The sequence below is a fragment of the Protomyctophum parallelum genome (genome assembly GCF_964188405.1).
Source record: "Protomyctophum parallelum genome assembly, chromosome: 7".
NCBI lineage: Eukaryota > Metazoa > Chordata > Actinopteri > Myctophiformes > Myctophidae > Protomyctophum > Protomyctophum parallelum.
Window position 1 is genome coordinate 25890629 of NC_139705.1, and position 21167 is coordinate 25911795.

Below are 21167 nucleotides of genomic sequence, written 5' to 3' on the forward strand. Positions count from 1 at the left end.
CTGGAGCTTGCCATGCCAGGCATGTGTCATTTTCCTTTGGTCTATAGGCATCAAGAGAAACGTGAGCTTCTCCCGTTGATGGCCCAGGATTTCACTTGCTCATTATCCCTTATTTGTCTACAGAACATAGGATCAGGTCCTTGTCTGCACCATGGCGCTAAAGTGCTTCCACTGGCTTCACTATTTAAGGGTCGAGGCACGTGACAGTTGCTAACAGCAACAGAAAAGCAGTCAGTAAGGGGGCACTGAGTGGTTTTGTACAATCGTCTGTGGGTTCTTCCAGAAAAGGCTGCGGACGTTCTGTACCAGCCATGCTGCTTTCTCCTAAGTCGTCCTCAGAGACACTCATCACTGTGGAAGCACCTGTAGGTCCCACAACATCCCCAGCCTTTCCTCTGCCTGCTCCCCCAATAGGAGCACCATCCTTGGGGGACTGCTGGTCAGAGATGGCTGCATTTGACGTCGTGAACCACTGGCACTGGAAGTCTTTCTTCCAGACCTCAGCTGGGTCTGGCTGGTCAGGGCTGGTAGATGTGACTGGTTGGTCTGTTGCTGTTTCCATCTGAGGAAGAAATTAGAAAATGATGTTGCTTAGTCTTCATGGGGAAAAAAACAAAAGAAAAATAATGGAATTTTCCATCCATTCATCCATCTTCAACCGCTTATCCGTAGTCGGGTCGTGGGGGCAACAGCTCCACCAGAGAGCTCCAGACTTCCCTCTCCAGAGCAACATTAGTAACTTCCTCCTGGGGGATCCCGAGACGTTCCAAGGCCAGTGAGTCAATTTGTTTCCTCCAACTGCGCCTTGGTCTGCCCCAGGGTCTCCTCCCAGTGGGATGTGCCTCGAGGACCTCCCTAGGGAGACGCCCGAGAGGCATCCTAACCAGATGCCCGAACCACCTAAGCTGGCTCCTTTCCTGGTGAAGAAGCAGCAACTCTACTCCGAGTCTCTCTCGTGTGACTGAACTTCTCACCCTAGGGAGATGCCAGCCACCCGTTGAAGAAAACTAATTTTGGCCGCTTGTATTCGCGACCTTATTCTTTCGGTCATGACCCACACTTCATGATCCTAGGTGAGAGTAGGAACGAAGATCGCTCGGTAGACAGAGAGCTTTGCCTTCTATAATTACTCTGGGGATGGCATACAGCAGTGGTTTTCAACCAGTTGTCCGGGGACCACCAGTGGTCCTTGAGAGGGTTTGGTCCCCAGCTAAAGGATGGAGAGTTATAACCAAATGGACCCTGGGAGCGTAAATGGACCCTGAGAGCGTAAAATTAAACCATTACGCTCTCAAGAGTTACATTATTGTTAAACATCTGCATTAGTTTACAAGTCTACACAATTCGAGAATGTAGAATAATTGTTATTTCCATCAACGTTTGCCTGTTATCTCTCCTGAGTCCTAATGCTACCAACATCAATACAGCATGGATAGTGGACAAAATATTATATTATACGACGAAATATTCGTTCTTTTAGAGGTTAAAATGTCATCAAATGGTGGTCCGTGGATCAAATTCCGAATAAATAATGGGCCTTGATTTGAAAATGGTTCCACTGGCTTACAGAATTGAGATGGAGGTAGGCGGAGCTGTCAGGGTTCAGGCGGACACATCGGCCGCGGCCCTCACACAGTGAGGTGGAGCAGAGACGGGCTGCAGTGGTAACATTGATCGAGTATGGCCCCAGGACCTGGCGGACAAACTGGGCCAGGTCTGAACACTCTCTCTGTTGAATGGACAGTGACACACACACACACACACACACACACACACACACACACACACACACACACACACACACACACACACACACACACACAGAGGTGAAATCGTGACTAGCGATAAATAGGCCGGTGCATTATTTATATGAGAACATTCCCTCGGTTAATTTGCAAAAAATTGCCCGTAGCTTGTCAACCGTCGACCGTGAAATTGGAATAGATATTTTTTTAAAGCACTGAACTACAGCGGGTAACAATTTTAGCAGTATGCACGACATGTGTAAAAATTAATACCATAAATAATTCATAAAGGAGCGCCACGTACGGAGGGGAACGGAAAGGGAGATAAGTGTGTCTCTGTGGGGCTGAGAGTGGAGACTGAGACATCACGCTGTCATCATACTAGCATTGTTTACCTCGGTCTTTGTTTCCTCTTTCTCCCAGATGACGACTCCTGCTGCTCCCATGGCAGCGCTCTCTCCTATGGTGTTTACAAGGTCAGCCTGCAGAAAACGCACGCATGCACGCACACACAGAGTCAGTCTCCTACACGTACACAGTCGAACACATTCGATTTGTCCTTGTAATATTTATTCGTATGTGGAGGATTTTCCAGGCATTATACTCAGCAACGCTTTGCTTCCTATTAATGCAGATACACAAATTATGGCCAAGATTTAAATTACCGCCACTGTACTCCTTTGCAGTTAAGATGATCACAAGTTGATCCCTTTCATCAAATGTATACCTGTAACCACTTAAACCATGCAGCTGGCCCCTCCTATGCCCAGCTTTGTGATGATTTGATTGGCTGGGCAAAGTACGTATTGAGGAAAAAAAGTGAAGACGGAAAAGTGAGGAAGCAAATTGTGATTGGCCAGAATGAGATGATGTATGATGATTTGTGATGATAATAAGAATGCCCGTCATGTCACACGGGTGTGATCTTTTCCCACTACAACAAATATCTTTCCCGAAAATAGCCTGAAAATAGGCAATCAGTTATGCCTCAATCTGATAGACTATATTATTTGCAGGGTAATTCCTTTTTTAGCTCACCTGTGACAGGAAAGTATTGGTTGAGGCATAGACACTCTTCACCAATGGGAATACAGGTAGATCAAAGGATGTCGCGGGCAGAGATGCCACTCTCAGTGCTTCTCTGATCTGATTGGACAGATACGGCCTGGCTCCACCCTGCAGAAAAAAAAAGAATAGTACAAACGGTTACACATGGACTGGATACAAAACACAATCATGTCTTTATTTTTGAGGGGCGCTAGCCCCTGACAGCTTTTGTCCCCACACGTCTCAATATTTGCCATGGACAATGAAAGGAGAAATTAGGTCAAATGTCCACCAAATATGACGTAAATTCAGGGGGGAGGGGTTTCGGGCTCCCACGACGATTATAAAAACATTTCGTCTCTGCCCATAAGGGTCCAGATGGTTCCCAACTATCATTTAGCGGGGGACCCCCTGGAACTCTATCAAGGACCCCTGAGGGTCCCCGGACCCCACTTTGGGAACCACTACTCTAGACAATAACTATGTCTGCTAAATATTCTGTATGAAAATGATACATCTGCACCTCATTAATTTAATTCTGAAGTTTCACCCTCCATGCCTATAGCTGGATGTCTTGTTTCTATATTTGCCGTGTGTTTATTTGTGACATTGCGTGGCGGTCTAAGTTCAGCAACGCTCTGCGCCGAGCACGACACTTTGCTTAACAGAGCCATTGAAAAATAATAGTAATAATTTCAGAATGCAGTGGTGCCGTTGCCATGCACATTCAGGGTGAAAGGCCCCTTTAGACCTGTTCTATCTATCACTGTTTTTTAAAGAACTCAATCATTTCCCATACAGTATATTCAGATACCTGCAGCTTCTCCAGTGTGAGGAGGGGGTAGAGGGCAGAGGAGCGCTTCCATAGCCACAACAGCTGGTCGTTAAGGGCCACCTCCGTGGCGAGGCAGCGGGTGTAATTGGCTGATGAGTCAGTGCTGTAACAGCTGGGATACGGGGAGACGCCCCACAGGGCCGTGGGCCGTAACCGCCTCACCTCCCGCATGGTCTCCGTCAGAATGGACCTGGCCGCCGCCTCAAAGTCCACCTGTGATGACATCATCAACATCAGACAAAGATCTCCCTCCCTGTTCCCTCTCGTCCTCTATTCCAGTGGTTCCCAAACGTTTTCATGTCAAATTGACGCTTATTAGCCCCGCGGACCCCCATTTGAAAAGGTATACCAGGGACCCTACATGAGAGAAGATTTTTACGGCTCTACTGTAGCTTAACCCCTGATTCTTAACCCCCAGTTTGACATGCATATTAGTCAACAGACCCCCATTTAATGGCATTTCTATCTCTGGGACCCCAATTTATATTGTACAATCAATGTTAAATCAACTCCGACAGTGTACAAATGGACCCTAACGGGTCCATTTCCGCTTGGTTCCATTTGTACACTCTCAGAGTTATAGACCCAGAGGGGTCCATTTTGTTCCAAGCTATCATTTAGCTGCTGTCCCCCTGGAACTCCCTCAAGGACCCCTGGGGGTCCCCGGACCCCACTTTGGGAACCACTGCTCTATTCCTGCCATACATCCCTCTACTGCACTTATACCCTTTCTTCCTTTGGCTCCAAGTAACGTTCTCCTCCTGTTTCATTCCTCCTCCTCTCTGCGTACATTTATCTACCTCCTTTCCATTTTTCTCTGGTCTTCCTCATTCCCTCCCCATCTCCTCCCAGTTGCCTTTTTATTTCATTGTTATACCATTTCCTCCAACTATACCCCGGGTGCAGTACTTAGTTTAGACAGTTTTTGGTTTAGACTAGTCATTGGTTAGACCAGTCATTAGTCCTACAACTACAACCTATCTCAAACCCTCACCCTAAACCTAACCTCCCACGGGGCAGCCCACCTAAACCTAACCTTAACCCATGTCTAACCAATGGCTAGTCTAAACTAAGTATGCACCCCCTATACCCCTCCACTCTCCCTCATTACTTAACCCCTCTGTTCCCTAATTCTATACCCCTCCATACCTGTGACCATTTCTCCACTTCTTCGGGTGTCCAGTCAGGGAAGAAGGCCTTCAGCATGGCCCGGGAGGCCTCCAAGTACACAGCTTTCTTCTCTCTGTTCCTCACCCACTGGGGAGCCCACTCCGCCCAGCGCAGGACCGCCAGCCCCAGGTACCTCGGGGCAGGTAAGGCCGCCAATATGTCCTCCCCAGTCTTCTGGAGGTGGTTGTCCAGTCTCGTGTGCTGCGGGAGACCCCTGTTGACCGCCGTGTCCCGGTCAACAAAATACGGGTAATTACCCAGCGTGTCCTCGTAGAAAACGGCCACCCGGCCCTCCCGTTCCATCCCAAAGGTCCTGGGGTCCGGTCGTCCGACGCAGGGAGAGTCGGGGACGCCCCAGAAGATGATGAAAGGCTGGCCGGAGAGCAGAGGGACTCGCGCCGGCTTGGGAGGTCCGGCCATGCTTGGACCGGGGGAGCTGGACAATAGCACGAGGAAGAAGAAGAAGGACCAAGCGGGAAGGAAAAGCACCGTAAGGGTTTTTGGGTAGTATAAAGAGCTCAGTTCTGCAGCTGGACTTGGCTTTGGATTCAATCCTGCCTCTGTCCACCACGCCATTGAAGCATCTGCCCGCCTGTTTCCTACTCCTTCAGGCCTTCACAGCCAATCATGTTCCTGGACGAATGAACAGAGGAAGGTAGAGGTGAAGGATGGAGACACAGAGGAACATATTGATAGTTATTTTATCGTACAATAATAATAATAATAATGGATTGTATTTATAACACACTTTACACTGTAAGAATCTCAATGTGCTACAGCAAATGAATAAAAACAGTAGAAACATCACACCATTAAAAACATCTAAAAAGAAAACGTTATACATTTAACTAAAACATAAGGGCAAGGCTATAAAAAAGCTCTGTTAAAAAGGAAAGTCTTTAGTCCTCTCGTGAAAGTGTCAACCGAACTGTGGTGCTCTCAGGTGGACGGGGAGAGCGTTCCACAGTTCGGGGGCGAGCGAGCAGAAGGCCCGGTCGGGTCACCCATGGTGCGCAGGTTAGTCTTGACGGGTTTGAGGAGGTTAGTGCTGGTCCTGTGTATACAATTTTCGTTTTATGTGCAAGTATGTACATGAATGAGGAAAAACCCATACCTCCACATTGACCATGAACCCATGATACCATATGATACCGGATTCAAATAGTACTGAAGGGTATGTTTTATTTAACACATTTAGTCAAGTATGTTTACAGTCAATCAATGCCTGTCCCCCAGGTATCTTCCTGTGCTACTCCTACCTGTCCAGCAGATGTCACTCTCCCCCTCATGACCCCACCCCCCCCCTCATCTATGTCAGCTGTGTTCTGTCTACCTGTGTCTTCTTGGTAGCTGTTGATTGGACTGAAAGTAAGCCAGCTGTGTGTGTGTGTGTGTCTGTCTGTCCCCTGTTCCTGCATTCAGTTTGTTGTGAAATAAACCTGTTTCCTACACCCTATCTTTTGTTATACTTGGGTCCACAAATCTGTGCCACGGACATACAGTAAACCCACACAAACGACGTGGAAGTATTGAGAAACCCATGTGTATACAATTATGTTCTAAATCTAGAGGATAACCTTTTGCAGCGGATGGATGACCTTACAAGCCAAGTTTGTTACATTTTACTGATTCTTTTTTTTTTTTTTCATTTCTTTGCCAGAAGATATGGACCAGACCATTGTTGTTTTTGGCAGCAATTAGATTTTAGTTTTAGTCATGGTCTTTTGAATAGTTTTCATTTAGTCTTAGTAACACTTTAGTCACCTGGACTGTTTTAGTGTTAGTCTAGTTTAAGTCGACTAAATATAAGATTTTAGTCGACTAAATCTACAGTTGATTTAGTCGTCTAAAATGTATTTTGACGGGCCTTGATGCCGTCACAATGGCCGATTTTACACTTGCTGAAAATAGCCGATCTACTACAGCTACAACGCGTCACAGCCTGACGCGTAGATCTGCTATTTTCAGCATGCAACCAAGTGTAAAATAAAATACTGGATCTCTTGTCCACTAGTCCCTTCTTAACAGTTTTAGTCTAGTTTTTATTTGTTGACAATTGTCAATATATTTAGTCTTAGTTTTAGTCACCATAGCTTAGTGTTCATTTAGTTTCCATTTAGTTTTCGAAATCAACACTGGACCAGACTGTGTTTACCTACATATGAGGGTTAGGGTTCCTCACTTTCTGTGAGGTTTGTTTAATTGCCTTTCAGTAACATATGTAATCTTTCATTGTTTCCAACAGCCTGTAGTCAGTGTCTCCAGACAGAACATGGTTCAAATGCCTACAAGAGTCCGTGGTTGGAGCCATAGGAAGAATATTCTTCTGGAGTATATATATGACAGGTAGGGAGGAATGCATGCGGAGACAAGCGGTCGTGAAACTCGTATCACGCACACTTGAACTTTTGTCTGTGTGTTGCACGGGGAAAGGGGGTTTTAATGGGCTGAACTTGAAACAAGGATTTGAAGTCCTTTTCCTATTCTGTATTCTGCCGCTTGTTATTTTCCTTGGTGCTGGTGCCAAAATTTCTCTATAGTCTACTGGAATTTTCATGAAAACAGAAAGGGTGATTAGTATAACCTTTTATGATAGAAATGTTATCTATAGGCCTAATGGATGAAATTCAGCTTGGTTGCTAGAGTTGCAAGTTGAGCAATTTGAGTAATTATCATAATATGTGGGCATACCATTAACCTACTGTATAAGGCAAAAACATCAAAATGTCATCATTCTTTAAGTGGCATGTGACTAGGGGGTTTTCATGATGCTGAATCCATTCCAAGCATTAGTTTTGCAAAAAGAAACACTACATAGAAACTATACATATTACATAATTATGTGACAACAAACATCCCAAAGGAGTGGGGACTATTCTATTATATGCAGGTCAGACCAGGTATGAACATCTCTTGAAAATGTACAGTAAGGTTTGTGTTGGGCAGTGCAAGTGCAAAAAAGCTCAGTTACAGTGCACACTGATAGCCCTCCATTTCTGTGAAGGTGAGTGTGAATAGTCTTCCCTGTGCAACACCCTAGGTTTGGCTTCACTTAAAGATGGAGTTTTTGTACTTTTTCTGTTTTGTATGTGTCTATGGCGTTAACATTACTCTAATAGACCCCCAGATGTGGTTAGAATATTCAAATAGCATATGTCTTCTCTGTGTATTTTTGGTTTCTTCCTGAAAGCTGAAAGCATTTGAGTCAAAAGGCCCAATTAATCTAAAATACACCATTTGTGTGACATCATAACCCTAACCCCTCCCCCATTATCATACAACACTGTGGGCGAGGCTTAATTAAGTTCAGGTGGGTGGTGCTAAGGTGATAACCAGGTATACTTAATGAGCTGTTGAAAACTCACATGAAAACATAATTTGAACACTTTCTGTACACTGAAAAATAAAATAGAAATAAGAAATAAATCTTCCTCCTAGTATAATCATATAGTACCTGAAGATGTTTTATAGGGGGGGCAGGGGGGGGGGGATCACAGCACTCTATCTTTAATGAGTCTTATGAGATAGAAGGAAACTCTTTAGAAATTCTAAAGTTCCTAATTCAAATTTTGCATCAACAAAAATGTATAATTCGACACAGAGATCATCCATAACTAACCAGCTAGAAAAGATGGCGGCCATTTTGAATTTTCAATGAGAATGTTCAATTATCCCAAAAACACATTACCAAGTACGTATGGCAAATAAATTCAACAAATTGTGTCAGCAATATCATTTTATATCCATCACTCATTAGAAAACAGTTGTTGCTGGTGGCCATTTTGAAAAATGGCTGCCATGGGCGCCGTGATGAAAATTCAAGATGCCTCCACATCCAAATCTTTTGGTAATGCCTTTGGCTATAAGTGTACCAAATTTCATGCTTTTATCACAAACTGAACGATTCTTGAATTCAGGAGCTAAGTAGCCGCACTAAATATAACTGTTGCTCCCTCAAATGTCTGTAGTATAATACTGTGTGGGATGACCTCTCGTAACATTTCCATTCCCTTGAGGAACTATTTAGAAAACGTGGCAGACCAAGAGGTGGCATGAGGACACTTCTACAGTAGCAACCACCATGTGGTTACATTTGTATTGCAGTACAGTTGTGGAGTCTCTTCAGTGACTTGACTACCACTATGTATATGCAGGGTTGGTTAGGGGCTGTCACACTGGTGACCTCTCACACTACTAAATTCATTGCAGGAAAAATTGTATGCCTATTTTTTATTAATTTGTTTGGTTATTTCATTCATGACAGGAACCCCTTTTGGTGTTTCAAGCATTATGCTATACTTTAGCTGTTGAAAGATAGCAGTTCTACAAGCTCATAGCACGGCACAGAGTGCCGCGCTATGAGCTTGTAGAACTGCTATTTTTGGAACAACATATTTTCAGATGGCGGTTGGTGGCCAAGTTCATACTGTATATGTTTGGGGGTGCTTGATATGAAAATGTTTGAGAACGACAGAAAACTGTCTGGATTTAGAAGGTATTTGTAGAATCGTCCTCAGGTCTAAATGGGTTAATTAGATGTTCTATCAATTGACAAGATAGTTGCAGAGTAGGGGGACTGGGCAGAGCAAGCATCAGTGCAAAATTGATGTACAGTATCATCGTGGAATCGGTGCAAAACCTAATTGTTTGTTGGGCATTGTTTGGCAACGGAAACCATGAATTTCCTGTGTGTCATGATGACCTTCATCATGCTCTTCTCCACTGAACACTGTGAGTCATTCTGTTAATTTCTCTTCAGTGTGAAGAGACAACATGCTGGACAATACACCCTCTCCTGCCATCTCACAGGATGAGTGTGTGACTCATACGCAACGCGGGGCTATTCAGGAGAACAATGCATGTGGGCCATCAACAAGACTGAGGTAATACAGAGATGGATGGATTAATGGGCAGATGATGGGATGAATAAGTACATAGAGGTAGCAGAGATGGTAGAATCCCTTAGAATATACAGGTAATTGGTGCACCACTAATAATGGGATTCATTAGATTTGCATCACTGGTGCAATACTGGGAATAATACGTGTACACATTTCCACTATTGACTGATTATAATGCTGGAAGGAAGAAAGAGAATAATATTAAACTTAACTGACAGGGCTAGCACACACAGTGGCTTGAAGGTTAGACTGGCCAGCCCACAAGGAAAAAGGCTTGCAGGATTAATATTTTCTGCAGCCACCGTCTCCTGTCAAAGCAGCCTTGGAAGTATAACATTGAACCTGCTCAATCACTGCAAGTCACTCTGGAGTCTGGTAAAGAAGACTGTCAGCTTAATGGCTAAAACGGAAGAATCGAAAAATGTGGTGCACGGCTGTGGCAGTATCTTGACTCAGAAGTGTGAGGTTCATTTCTCTCAAGGGAGGTGAGGAGGAGCAAGGACGTATTTGAGTGTTAATGGCAGGTGACATCACCCTGTTAATATTTTAGTGGCATGTTTTTCTTCACCAAGCAATTGCCACACTGTGTGGAAGGAAGTGCATGCACGTCAACATTAAATGACTTCCATGAAAGGGTGCCTGTTGTAGTCTACTAGTCAGGGTGCCTGGTATGGTGGGTTGTAGTCTACTAGTCAGGGTGCCTGGTATGGTGGGTTGTAGTCTACTAGTCAGGGTGCCTGGTATGGTGGGTTGTAGTCTACTAGTCAGGGTGCCTGTATGTTGGGTTGTAGTCTACTAGTCAGGGTGCCTGGTATGGTGGGTTGTAGTCTACTAGTCAGGGTGCCTGTATGTTGGGTTGTAGTCTACTAGTCAGGGTGCCTGTATGTTGGGTTGTAGTCTACTAGTCAGGGTGCCTGTATGTTGGGTTGTAGTCATAGACTGTAAAAAATATGGACAAAGCGTTCCCCGGGTCTAACATGAACGTAAAATGAAGCCTGTAATGATATGCTAATTCCTGATGTAAGTCGCCATCTTTTGGTACCAGCTGGCCATTGGCTGGCTCCGTTTTGTACCAGCTGGTCATTGGCTGCCCAGACAACGAGGCGGGACTTCCCCCCTTCTTCTCTGTTGGTTTTTATTTTGACTCGAGTGGGAGGAGAAGACTCTTGAGTGGGAGGGGAATCCCGATCATAGACTGTAACGGTAGCCACGCCCCTCAGAACATACGCGACTTTATGGTCATTTTTTTAATTAATGGGACCATAATTTTCCAAAAAGAATATTATGACATTAGAAATGAGACTTTAAACTAGTGACTGGAAGAAGAAAGTATTCATGACCATGTTTATTAAGGTAATACAGTCTAGGTGAAGTTGGGCCAAAATACTCTATGGAGCTATGGGGCTTTTTGGGTCCAGTCCAGCGCCACAACAGGCCATTATATGAACTACCGATTTCAAATGAGGCTTCACGAAATATCTGGCTGACTGCCCCCCTGGTTGTAGTCTACTAGTCAGGGTGCCTGGTATGGTGGGTTGTAGTCTACTAGTCAGGGTGCCTGGTATGGTGGGTTGTAGTCTACTAGTCAGGGTGCCTGGTATGGTGGGTTGTAGTCTACTAGTCAGGGTGCCTGGTATGGTGGGTTGTAGTCTACTAGTCAGGGTGCCTGGTATGGTGGGTTGTAGTCTACTAGTCAGGGTGCCTGGTATGGTGGGTTGTAGTCTACTAGTCAGGGTGCCTGGTATGGTGGGTTGTAGTCTACTAGTCAGGGTGCCTGGTATGGTGGGTTGTAGTCTACTAGTCAGGGTGCCTGTATGTTGGGTTGTAGTCTACTAGTCAGGGTGCCTGGTATGGTGGGTTGTAGTCTACTAGTCAGGGTGCCTGGTATGGTGGGTTGTAGTCTACTAGTCAGGGTGCCTGGTATGGTGGGTTGTAGTCTACTAGTCAGGGTGCCTGGTATGGTGGGTTGTAGTCTACTAGTCAGGGTGCCTGGTATGGTGGGTTGTAGTCTACTAGTCAGGGTGCCTGGTATGGTGGGTTGTAGTCTACTAGTCAGGGTGCCTGTATGTTGGGTTGTAGTCTACTAGTCAGGGTGCCTGGTATGGTGGGTTGTAGTCTACTAGTCAGGGTGCCTGGTATGGTGGGTTGTAGTCTACTAGTCAGGGTGCCTGGTATGGTGGGTTGTAGTCTACTAGTCAGGGTGCCTGGTATGGTGGGTTGTAGTCTACTAGTCAGGGTGCCTGGTATGGTGGGTTGTAGTCTACTAGTCTTGCATATAGCCCAGGGCTCAAGAGTTCAAAACTTTTAATCTGATCTTTTATCTGATCAGATCGGGCTTTCGAGTAGGAGTGCTTGGCATGGACGATTGCAAATGTTTGAAATCATTTATCATAATCATATATGATTTTTTTGTTGTTGTTGAATACACTGTTCTGAGTGCAAGACCAGTGTAAACTGCAACTGTGACAAAAACTAATGGAAATGTAAATCAGCTATAAAGGCTACAAATGATGCGCTATTTCAGTTTAAAACTTTAATGTTTAAAGTATACTAGTGCATTTTTCTCTAGTATTCCACCATAAATTCACCCCTCCTGTGGGCTAAAGTAATCCCGAATATCAGAGAGTGCATGCACGTCCTAGTCAGTGTCTCTGTGCTGTACAAATGGTAGATCAACAATAAAATAGAACAATGTCCGCAGACTCCGCACACTGGTTCTCAACTCCACTTTTTAATGATCAAAAGATCATCAGGAAAATGAACACTGAAAGGACAGCAATAAACAAAGGGAACTGAGAACCAGATCGAGTGCAGACTTTATTATTTCGTGTGAAAAGTTTTTAACTCTTGGGCCCAGCGCCCATGCGTACAAAACGTTTCATCCATATTTGGATCAGATTTGGATTTTGGGTGTAGTTGAAGACCAGAAAAACAAGATTTGATCTGGTTCAAATCTTCAAAACGGGTAGTCCAAAACAAAAACATAGGCAAATCAGGATTACCTTGATCCCACTGGAGGGCTGGCTTTGGTTTATTTTTATTTTATTTGTATTCACCCCAGCGTAGGTATGCTGAGCACGAGTGCTCTTTTTCAGAAACACAACACAACACACACGCACGCGCGCACGCATGCGCACACGCACACACTAAAACCTGGGAACCTCTCAGTACAACTACAGTTTTATAATTGTTGGCCACTGACCTGATCCACTGTAGGCCACCGCTACCCCTGATTAGATAGAGCAAAATGCACAATTAATTTAAACATGTTTAAATATAAATAAGATGGTAAGGTTACAACTAAAGTTAGTACATGGTTGTCTTAACATTTTCATATTTTTTTGTCTCATTTGCCTACTGTAGCTACCTCAACAATCCTACAGACACTGCTTTGAAAACCTATCCTCCTGATAACATATCCCAATATGAAGGGTGAGCGGCAGTGGCTCAGGGGTAGAGTAGCTGGTAGAGCGGTTGAATGGAAACCACAAGGTTCCCAGTTCGATCCCTGTGGGCTCCCCCAGAGTTAGTGTTGAAGTGTCCTTGAGCAAGACCCTGAACCGCTAATTGCTCCTGATGTGCTGGTTGAGCTTGGTGTCTTGCATGGCTTCCTCCGTGGCTACGCCATGTGTGTGTGTAAATGGGTAATTGTTGCTGTCGGGAGGAAACCTCATAACTCCATTTTTGAGGTTTGGGATAAAAAAGAACAACATTTAAATCAGTGCTATTGAACACCCTTTACGTCTGTGTTGTTTTTTTTCGAAAATATCGAACCAATGGAAAGTGGTAAAAAAAAACCTCAAACTCAAACAAGTCATTGAGAATATAATACTGCCTCTTCAAAGTTGGTGTTGTGACTTTATATTATAAAGTCACAACACCAACTTTGAAGTGGCAGTATTGCTTTGTTTTCAAAATATCAGGTTTTCTTAATTTCATGAAAAATGTATATTAGGTCGTTTCTTCCCGACAGCAGAGGTATGTAAAGCGCTTTGGATAAAAGCGCCATATAAGTGCACCATTTACCATTTATGAAGGACTGGCCTATGTGTACACCCAGTTGTAGCCGATTCAATGAATAATGATTTCCCCAGATGTATCATCAGTAAGCAAGACGTTTGTTCGTCTGGCTATGATTATATCTGGTTTCAGTATTTATTTATGGTGTATTGTCTATTATTAAGGTTATTGTAGCAGTCCATTTATATTGCACCACTTGCACCACCACCACTTCAAGATCATCGTTCTAACACAGTGATACTTATCTTTTGAGGGCCGCTAGCCCCGGCTCCAATGCATGGCTTACCGAAATTACCTCATGTGCCTCATGGTTGATATAAAATTAACTTATAAGTAATTTCGTGTTATATATTAACAGGCAACAAAGTCTTATGCACACCTGTATGCTCTGAGGCGGGTGCCTATAGGCAGGGCTCAATGTATTCAGAAAATACATGAAGTGCACTTGCAATATGAACTTTATTGGCAACGTCTTCGAACAGGCAGTTTATGTGCATTTTTCTGAATACATTGTGTTATATGTATTAACACAACGCATTCATGTCTCGTGGAGGACGATGAGGATGATGATGGTGTCAGACTGTCGCACAACACCACTGATCAAAGCACGAGAAGGAAATTGATTTATTTTTAGACCATAATGACAGTGGAAATGATGGGCAATCAGCCACACTGGGCGCCCCTCACTTCACACGAGTGCAGATTTTTACATTTCAAGGACCCCCTGTTCAATATGAAATGGGTTAGAGTCACGATTTCTATCGCTGGGACCCCGATCCACAATGTAACAACTCTGACCGTGTGCAGTATACCTTCAGACCTGTAAGTAACTAAGGGACCCCTGGGGGTCCCAGCAGGGGCCCACGTTGAGAACCAGTGATCTAGGATGTGATTCCTTGAACTATATTAAATCAGAGAGCTTTTTTTAATATTCAGATTACTGTAATCCCATTTACTTGTAATCCTTCACTCTGGCCCTTCCTGCTTGTAGTGAAATGATAAACAGTGATTAGTAGCCTAATCCACTCTCAAGCTTCTGGTCTGTGTTTACAAGTCTGTCTGGGGATTGAGCCGGCATGGACCCCATCCTCCTCCAGGTCAAAGGGGAAGTAAAGTTACAACCATAGTAGAGCTGCATGTCTGCATATGTAGTAGCTTATAGTTAAAGGAGCATAGACCAGCCAGGCGCAAACCAGACATGCACAATCTGTACAGTACCAGTACCTGGTTCTGTACAGTACCAGTACCTGGTTCTGTACAGGCACAGTACCAGGTTCTGCGTAGGTGTAATTCATGTCTTTGTGTAAGGCAATACACAGCTGAATTAATCTCTCGGCACCACTTTCTCTAAACATGTAGTGTTGTTGTTAGTAGGATTTAAGACAGAAGCACCCGGGAGGGAGTGGAATCAGAAAGGAGAGCCAAACCAAACCAAATTACTGTTTGTACACAAAAAAGGAGGTTATTGTGCCCCCAGACACAAAAACAAAGAAACATGGGTTCCCAGATTGAGGCTGTATTTTGCGTGTCTTAAGTACCAGGTCTTATTCCCTAACTTGAGTAAACCAAAGACCTGGAGGCGTGATCAATGCCATTTGGCTTTTCTGAGTGGCCAAAGAGCATTGACCACGCCTCCAGGTCTTTAGTTTACTCAAGTTAGGGAATAAGACCTGGTACTTAAGACACGCAAAATACAGCCCTATGTATCTTGGGGTCTTGTTCACGAGTGAGGGGAGGACAGAGAAGGAGATCACCCCGAGATTCGGAGCGGCAGGGGCGGTATTATAGTCTCTGTACCGCACTGTTGTGACGAAAAGAGAGCTGAGCCAGAAGGCAAAGCTCTCCGTTTGCCGATCAATCTTCGTTCCTACTCTCACCTATGGTCATGAAGTGTGGATCATGACTCATGACCGAAAGAATAAGGTTGTGAATACAAGCGGCCAAAATGGGTTTTCTCAGACGGGTGGCTGGCATCTCCCTTAGAGATAGGGTGAGAACTGAGAAGTTTAGTCACGCGAGAGAGACTCGGAGTAGAGTTGCTGCTTCTTCGCCTGGAAAGGAACCACCTTAGGTGGTTCGGGCATCTGTTTAGGATGCCTCTCAAGTGTCTCCCTAGGTCGGTCCACGATGGACGTCCCACTGGGAGGAGATCCCCTGGCAGACCAAGGATGAGATGGAGGGATTACATCGACTCACTGGACTTGGAATACCCAGGGATCTCCCAGGAGGAAGTTACTAATGTTGCTCTGGAGAGGGAAGTCTGGAGCTCTCTGGTGGAGCTGTTGCCCCAGCGACTCTAATACGGATAAGCGGTTGAAGATGGATGGATGAAGCAGATTGTGGCTATTGAAGAAAGGAGAGAATGTGTGGCATAGACATAAGGCTTGATCATTTAGGGCAGGGGTAACCAACCAGGGGCTCGCGAGCTACCAGTAGCTCGCGGGAACCTTTCAAGTCGATCCCGAAGTGTCAGACTGACGGGCAGCAATACACAGCAGAATGTCGTTCGCAAAAAAAGAGCAGATCTACAAGCTAACAACGTGTAGAGGCTCGATGCATTTCAGCTTGAAGATCTGTTCCCCTTGCTTCCACCGCACCGCCCTCGGCCCTCCACCTTTTAGCACTCTGTGCTCATGTGCTGTGTGTCTGTTGTTCCCCTCGCAGGCAGCACACAGAGCAATGAGAGCATCAGAGTGAACGCAGCATGATAGCGTCCCCGACACGTTGAATATTATTCAATATTATTATTTGTAAAGTTCGAACGCCAACTTTTAACACTGCACGGCTGCACGCACAAATAAAGAGGGCACTCGGCACTCGCACATGACGGATTATTATCGATCAAAACAATCCTTAGCGTGTTGCACAGCATGAATGATAAGTAATCACCGACCTGGCTGGATAAATATCACTATGACAAATTGTCAAAATGTTTAGTGCCGCTGTCAAAACATGACACAGTGAGAGTTGAAGATTCTAACTATTGAACAAGAAAGCCACAGTTTTGAAGGAAGTGGGTCCTAGACAGGGCTTGACGTATAGCTCATGGATGCATGGATGATAGACAGACTATCCGTTTTTATCCTGCTGTTCTATCATGTGATATTCGATGCAGGGCAAGATGCTCGATTGTGAATTAAATTGTAACATTCTCCTTGGCTTTGACTGCTTCAGGGTGTGTTCATGTTTTGACTGGCCATGCATGACCAAGGTCATGGCCAGTCACACTGCTGTGCAAATGTTAAGGCCAATCTGACCTGTGGTGTGGAGCTGTTTGAAAACACACGCACGCACACACACACACACACACACACACACACACACACACACACACACACACACACACACACACACACACACACACACACACACACACACACACACAACCTTATATTTAACTACATAACACACCATGGTATGTGCTTGTCCGCCAGTTCAGTTGCTGGAGTTATTTCTCTGACATACATCAATAAGGTTTTGTTATTCTGCATTAGTTAGGTTATTGCGTGGGTAAAATAAGCTCTCTCCATCTCTTTCTCTTCACCTCTCCCTCCCTCCATCCCTCTCTCAAACGCTAATCAAGCTCTCCCTCCTTCTCACCACACCAGTCCATATGGGCATATCTGACGTCCGTCATGTCTAGTCCATATATGGCCTATCTGCATGCCTGCCATAGACACCGCCCACCACTATTTAAATATAAACATAATAATATAGACCATTTGCCACACACACACACACAACCAATGTGTGCTGCCAATTACTTTTTTCCATCCATATGGTCCTTAAAGTAGCCTAATTAAAACATCACCAAACCTTTCTCCAAAGTCATTAAAATGTTATTGTTGTTTTGACTATTTCCAGCTAGACCGTATGATATTCTAGCTTATTGGTGGACTATACCAGTTTCAAGTCTTTGCAAGTGCATTGTCATACCATATTAAAAATGAACACGAATACAATGGCTGGCTTCCTCAAATCAGTTTTGTAATTATCAAGTACAGTATCACAGTCAATGCCATGGACTAAACATGACAGACCACTGGTAGCCTACTCACTGTATGGTCCTTCAAGACACCAGACAGAGACATCATGCATTTAGTTTCTCTGTCGGTAGTTAGAGATATGCCTAGTGTCTCAAGCTATCTGCTTTATTGTCAAAGCATTTTCAGCGCTTCCTACAGTATGTAATGTATAGATTGTCAGGCAGAAGAATTTGGATTATTGTATAAGACAACAGGTCTGTGAGTAGCATCGTTGCTGTCGGGAGGAAACCTCATAACTCCATTTTTGAGGTTTTTGTCAGTGCTATTGAACACGTCTGTGTGTTTCGAAAATATCGAACCATTGGAAAGTAGTAAAAAGTGCTTTGGACAAAACCTCTTAACTCCATTGGACCCTCAAAATGTCTACTAAAGCAACTAACTCCACCACCTCTCCCCCTCTCATGGAATTAATTGACAATATATAAAGTTACTACACCAACTTTGATGAGCCTGTATTGCTTTGTTTTGAAAATATAAGGTTTTCTTAATTTCCTGAAGAATGTATATTTTTCATTTCCTGAAAAAATGGACATTTTGGAGTTATGAAGTTTCCTCCCGGCAGCAGCGATATCCCAAACATCTGATAAAACACTAGTTCTGTGTAAATGTGTAGACTTTGAGAGCTCATGTCTAAAATTGGCAACAGGAAGCTATTAGCTTAGCCCTAAACTCTGTGCTTACCACCTGGTTGATGTTGGCTGCTAAACATAACTTTGGGCGGCAAATGGAAGGTGTAGTAGAGTACAGCATATCCTGCTCACTGCTCACACATGCAGTGAAATGTTTTCACATATTTTGTAAGAGATTTTCATCAGGCTACTCTTTTAATTAACTGCTATTACTGTGTGTGTGTGTGTGTGTGTGTGTGTGTGTGTGTGTGTGTGTGTGTGTGTGTGTGTGTGTGTGTGTGTGTGTGTGTGTGTGTGTGTGTGTGTGTGTGTGTGTGTGTGTGTGTGTGTGTGTGTGTGTGTGTGTGTGTGTGTGTGTGTGTGTGTCTGTGTCTGAAGTGTTCCTATAATGAAAGAAGCACTGGCTTGGCCATGCTTTCTTGATCATATAAGTGAAAAGCACTTTACACTCTGGTGTTTGTCAATTATTTTGTAGCGAGCATCTGTGATTGACTTAAATTGTCATTCATATAGTGTCGTTATAACCTCATTGTCAGCTCTGTAGCAGTGGCCGGCAAACTGTGTTCTTCTGGATCGGACTAGTGAAGAAACACGGGGGAAGGTTGCCGTATATTAGATTAGTCGATGGGTGGCTCTTCCAAGACAGATTTTGCGCTCTCATTAGAAGGCGGGTATAAGTGCCACCCAACATGTTAATAATGGCATTGGACCGTGGCTGTCTGCTCTCATTTCTACATATTTCACATATCTCATATAACATGTTTGGACTGATTTATTAGAGTGGACACTCAGTTAATATAATACATAAGATTTTTACAGTGTAGATTGTAGTCGTGGAGATAAACATTGTATCAAATGTGTCTATAGTGCATTATAGTGCATTATAGTGTCTATAATGCATGTCAAGCTGGGGGTCCTTGAAAACCAAAAAACCTTGAGAATCACCTGCTTTCTGGGACAGACAAAGGTGGAATTCGATCCTAACATATAGGTTCAGCAGGGATATCTACTCTTCCTCTGTGGTTAAACTGCAAAGATGTCAAACTTACCAAGGTATTGGTAGATCCTGTACTCTTTTGTGGACGTGTTCGAGCTCTGTAGTCCACGTCGAACACAGTCTGTGTTGTAGTTTGAAGGAATCAAGTCAGTCTCTGCAATTTCGGCAGGCATTGATGGGCCTTAAGAAGCAGAACCTGTCGTAGGCAGTTAACTGACATCCAGGGGTAGAGATGGAGAATGAGGGAAAGATGATAGGAGGCAATGGAGGCAAAACAAAAGACAAAAACAAAACAACGGTAGTGAGAAAATGAAGGACATAGGCCTAGGGAGAGTGGAAACAAACTGGTAAAGAAACCATGCACGCTCCAAGTGGAGAGGGGAGGGCGGGATAGATGGACAGACGGACGGAGGGAGGGAGGGAGGGTGTGACAGCACTAGTGTGAATATGACCTCACCTTCACAGCAGAGTTAAGCTTCCTTTAGCCAGAGAGGTAAGCAGGGTTACCACCGCCCACTGCAACCGCTCACATGACTGCCGGTGGTTACCGTAATCCAATAATCCTCCCTGCCGCTCCGCTACACCAACACTGGACCTGAGGTGGATCACACCTGTCCCTCCACTTCTTTCCCTCCCCCCCCCCTCCCCCCCTCCCTTCCTCCTCCCCCCCCTCCCATCCTCCTCCTCCCCCCCTCCCTTCCTCCTCCTACCCCCCTCCCTTCCTCCTCCTCCCCCCCCCCTCCCTTCCTCCTCCCCCCCTCATTTTGGCAGGCCTTGATGCCGTCGTAATGGCTGATTTTACACTTTACAAGTTCACAACGTGTCGCAGCTTGACACGTTGTGAACTAGTTTTGTGCCTTTTGCGTTGGCATTGTTGGCAATGTAAACATATGTTTTCTCATGCCAATAAAGCCCTTTGAATTGAATTGAATTGAAATATTGCAGGCAGACTAGCATGGTGAAGTGCTTACATTTTCGTATTAAGGAATGGTTTTTCCCCCTTTCTTCCCCCTAAGCATCCAGCTTATAAGAGCACAAGCTCTTTGATGTGCTTCATTATAATCAATAATGGAGAGTTAGACCTTCATTCAGCCCAGGACACTGAAGCCAAGGACAGATGAAACCATAGTGGATGGAGATGGAGAAATTGGAAGACAAAACTAGCTAATGGATGTAGAAGGACAGCGTAATGGACAGCAGCCACTCAAAACGTAGAAATAGCTACAAAAACAGCTAAGTACCGGTACTTGAAAGCTGCATTATTCTGAAAGTTAAGAACATGTCTGGCTGTTTTGTTTCTTTGTACCATGAAAAGGTCTTTAATACTTTTACTTTTGATACTTTACATCTTAACACCAGATACTTTTCGTAAGCCTACATATGATGTGAGCTACGTGTGCGTGTGCGCGTGCACATGTGCGCAGGGCTGGACAGGGTCAAAAAGGAAATGGAATGGAGAAAAGGAATGGATGGAGCGGCCCATTCATTGGGTGGCCCACTGGGCATATGCGCTGGATGTCAAGTGGCCAGTCCAGGCCTGAATTTACTTTTACTCTTGAATACTTAAGTACATTTAATAGCACATACTTTTTCACTCTTACTCAAGTAACATTTTGACTGAGCTACTTTTACTTATAGTGGAGTAAATCTGAACAGGTCGTATTTGTACTCTTATTCAAGTACTGGGGTCGAGTACTCTGTCCACCTCTGGTAAAATAGAGGTTCAGCCACACCGAGTCATACAGATAAGCATTCCAAAATGTTTCTAATTCTCAAA

At 44.4% G+C, this 21167-nt stretch overlaps 1 protein-coding gene across 1 annotated transcript; it reads right to left on the bottom strand.

Annotated features, from left to right (window-relative positions):
- Positions 1–180: 180 nt before the first annotated feature.
- LOC310861742 (hyaluronidase-1) lies at positions 181–19568 on the bottom strand. Its single transcript, XM_083769345.1, has 7 exons — positions 19443–19568; positions 4777–5430; positions 3607–3840; positions 2784–2921; positions 2141–2227; positions 1568–1729; positions 181–562 (listed from the first exon to the last, which is right to left on the bottom strand). The coding sequence occupies exons 2-7, from the start codon at positions 5371–5373 to the stop codon at positions 185–187; spliced, it is 1596 nt and encodes a 531-aa protein (XP_083625471.1). The 5' UTR covers positions 5374–5430; positions 19443–19568; the 3' UTR covers positions 181–184.
- Positions 19569–21167: the final 1599 nt, after the last annotated feature.

Excerpts from the sequence above, each read along its gene's own strand:
- LOC310861742 (XM_083769345.1), bottom strand. The coding sequence starts at position 5,373 with ATGGCGTGGTGGACAGAGGCAGGATTGAATCCAAAGCCAAGTCCAGCT. Across the intron at positions 2,228-2,783 it reads CCAATACTTTCCTGTCACAG|GCTGACCTTGTAAACACCAT; the intron begins GTGAGCTAAAAA and ends CGTTTTCTGCAG. Across the intron at positions 1,730-2,140 it reads AAGAGGAAACAAAGACCGAG|AGAGAGTGTTCAGACCTGGC; the intron begins GTAAACAATGCT and ends TCCATTCAACAG.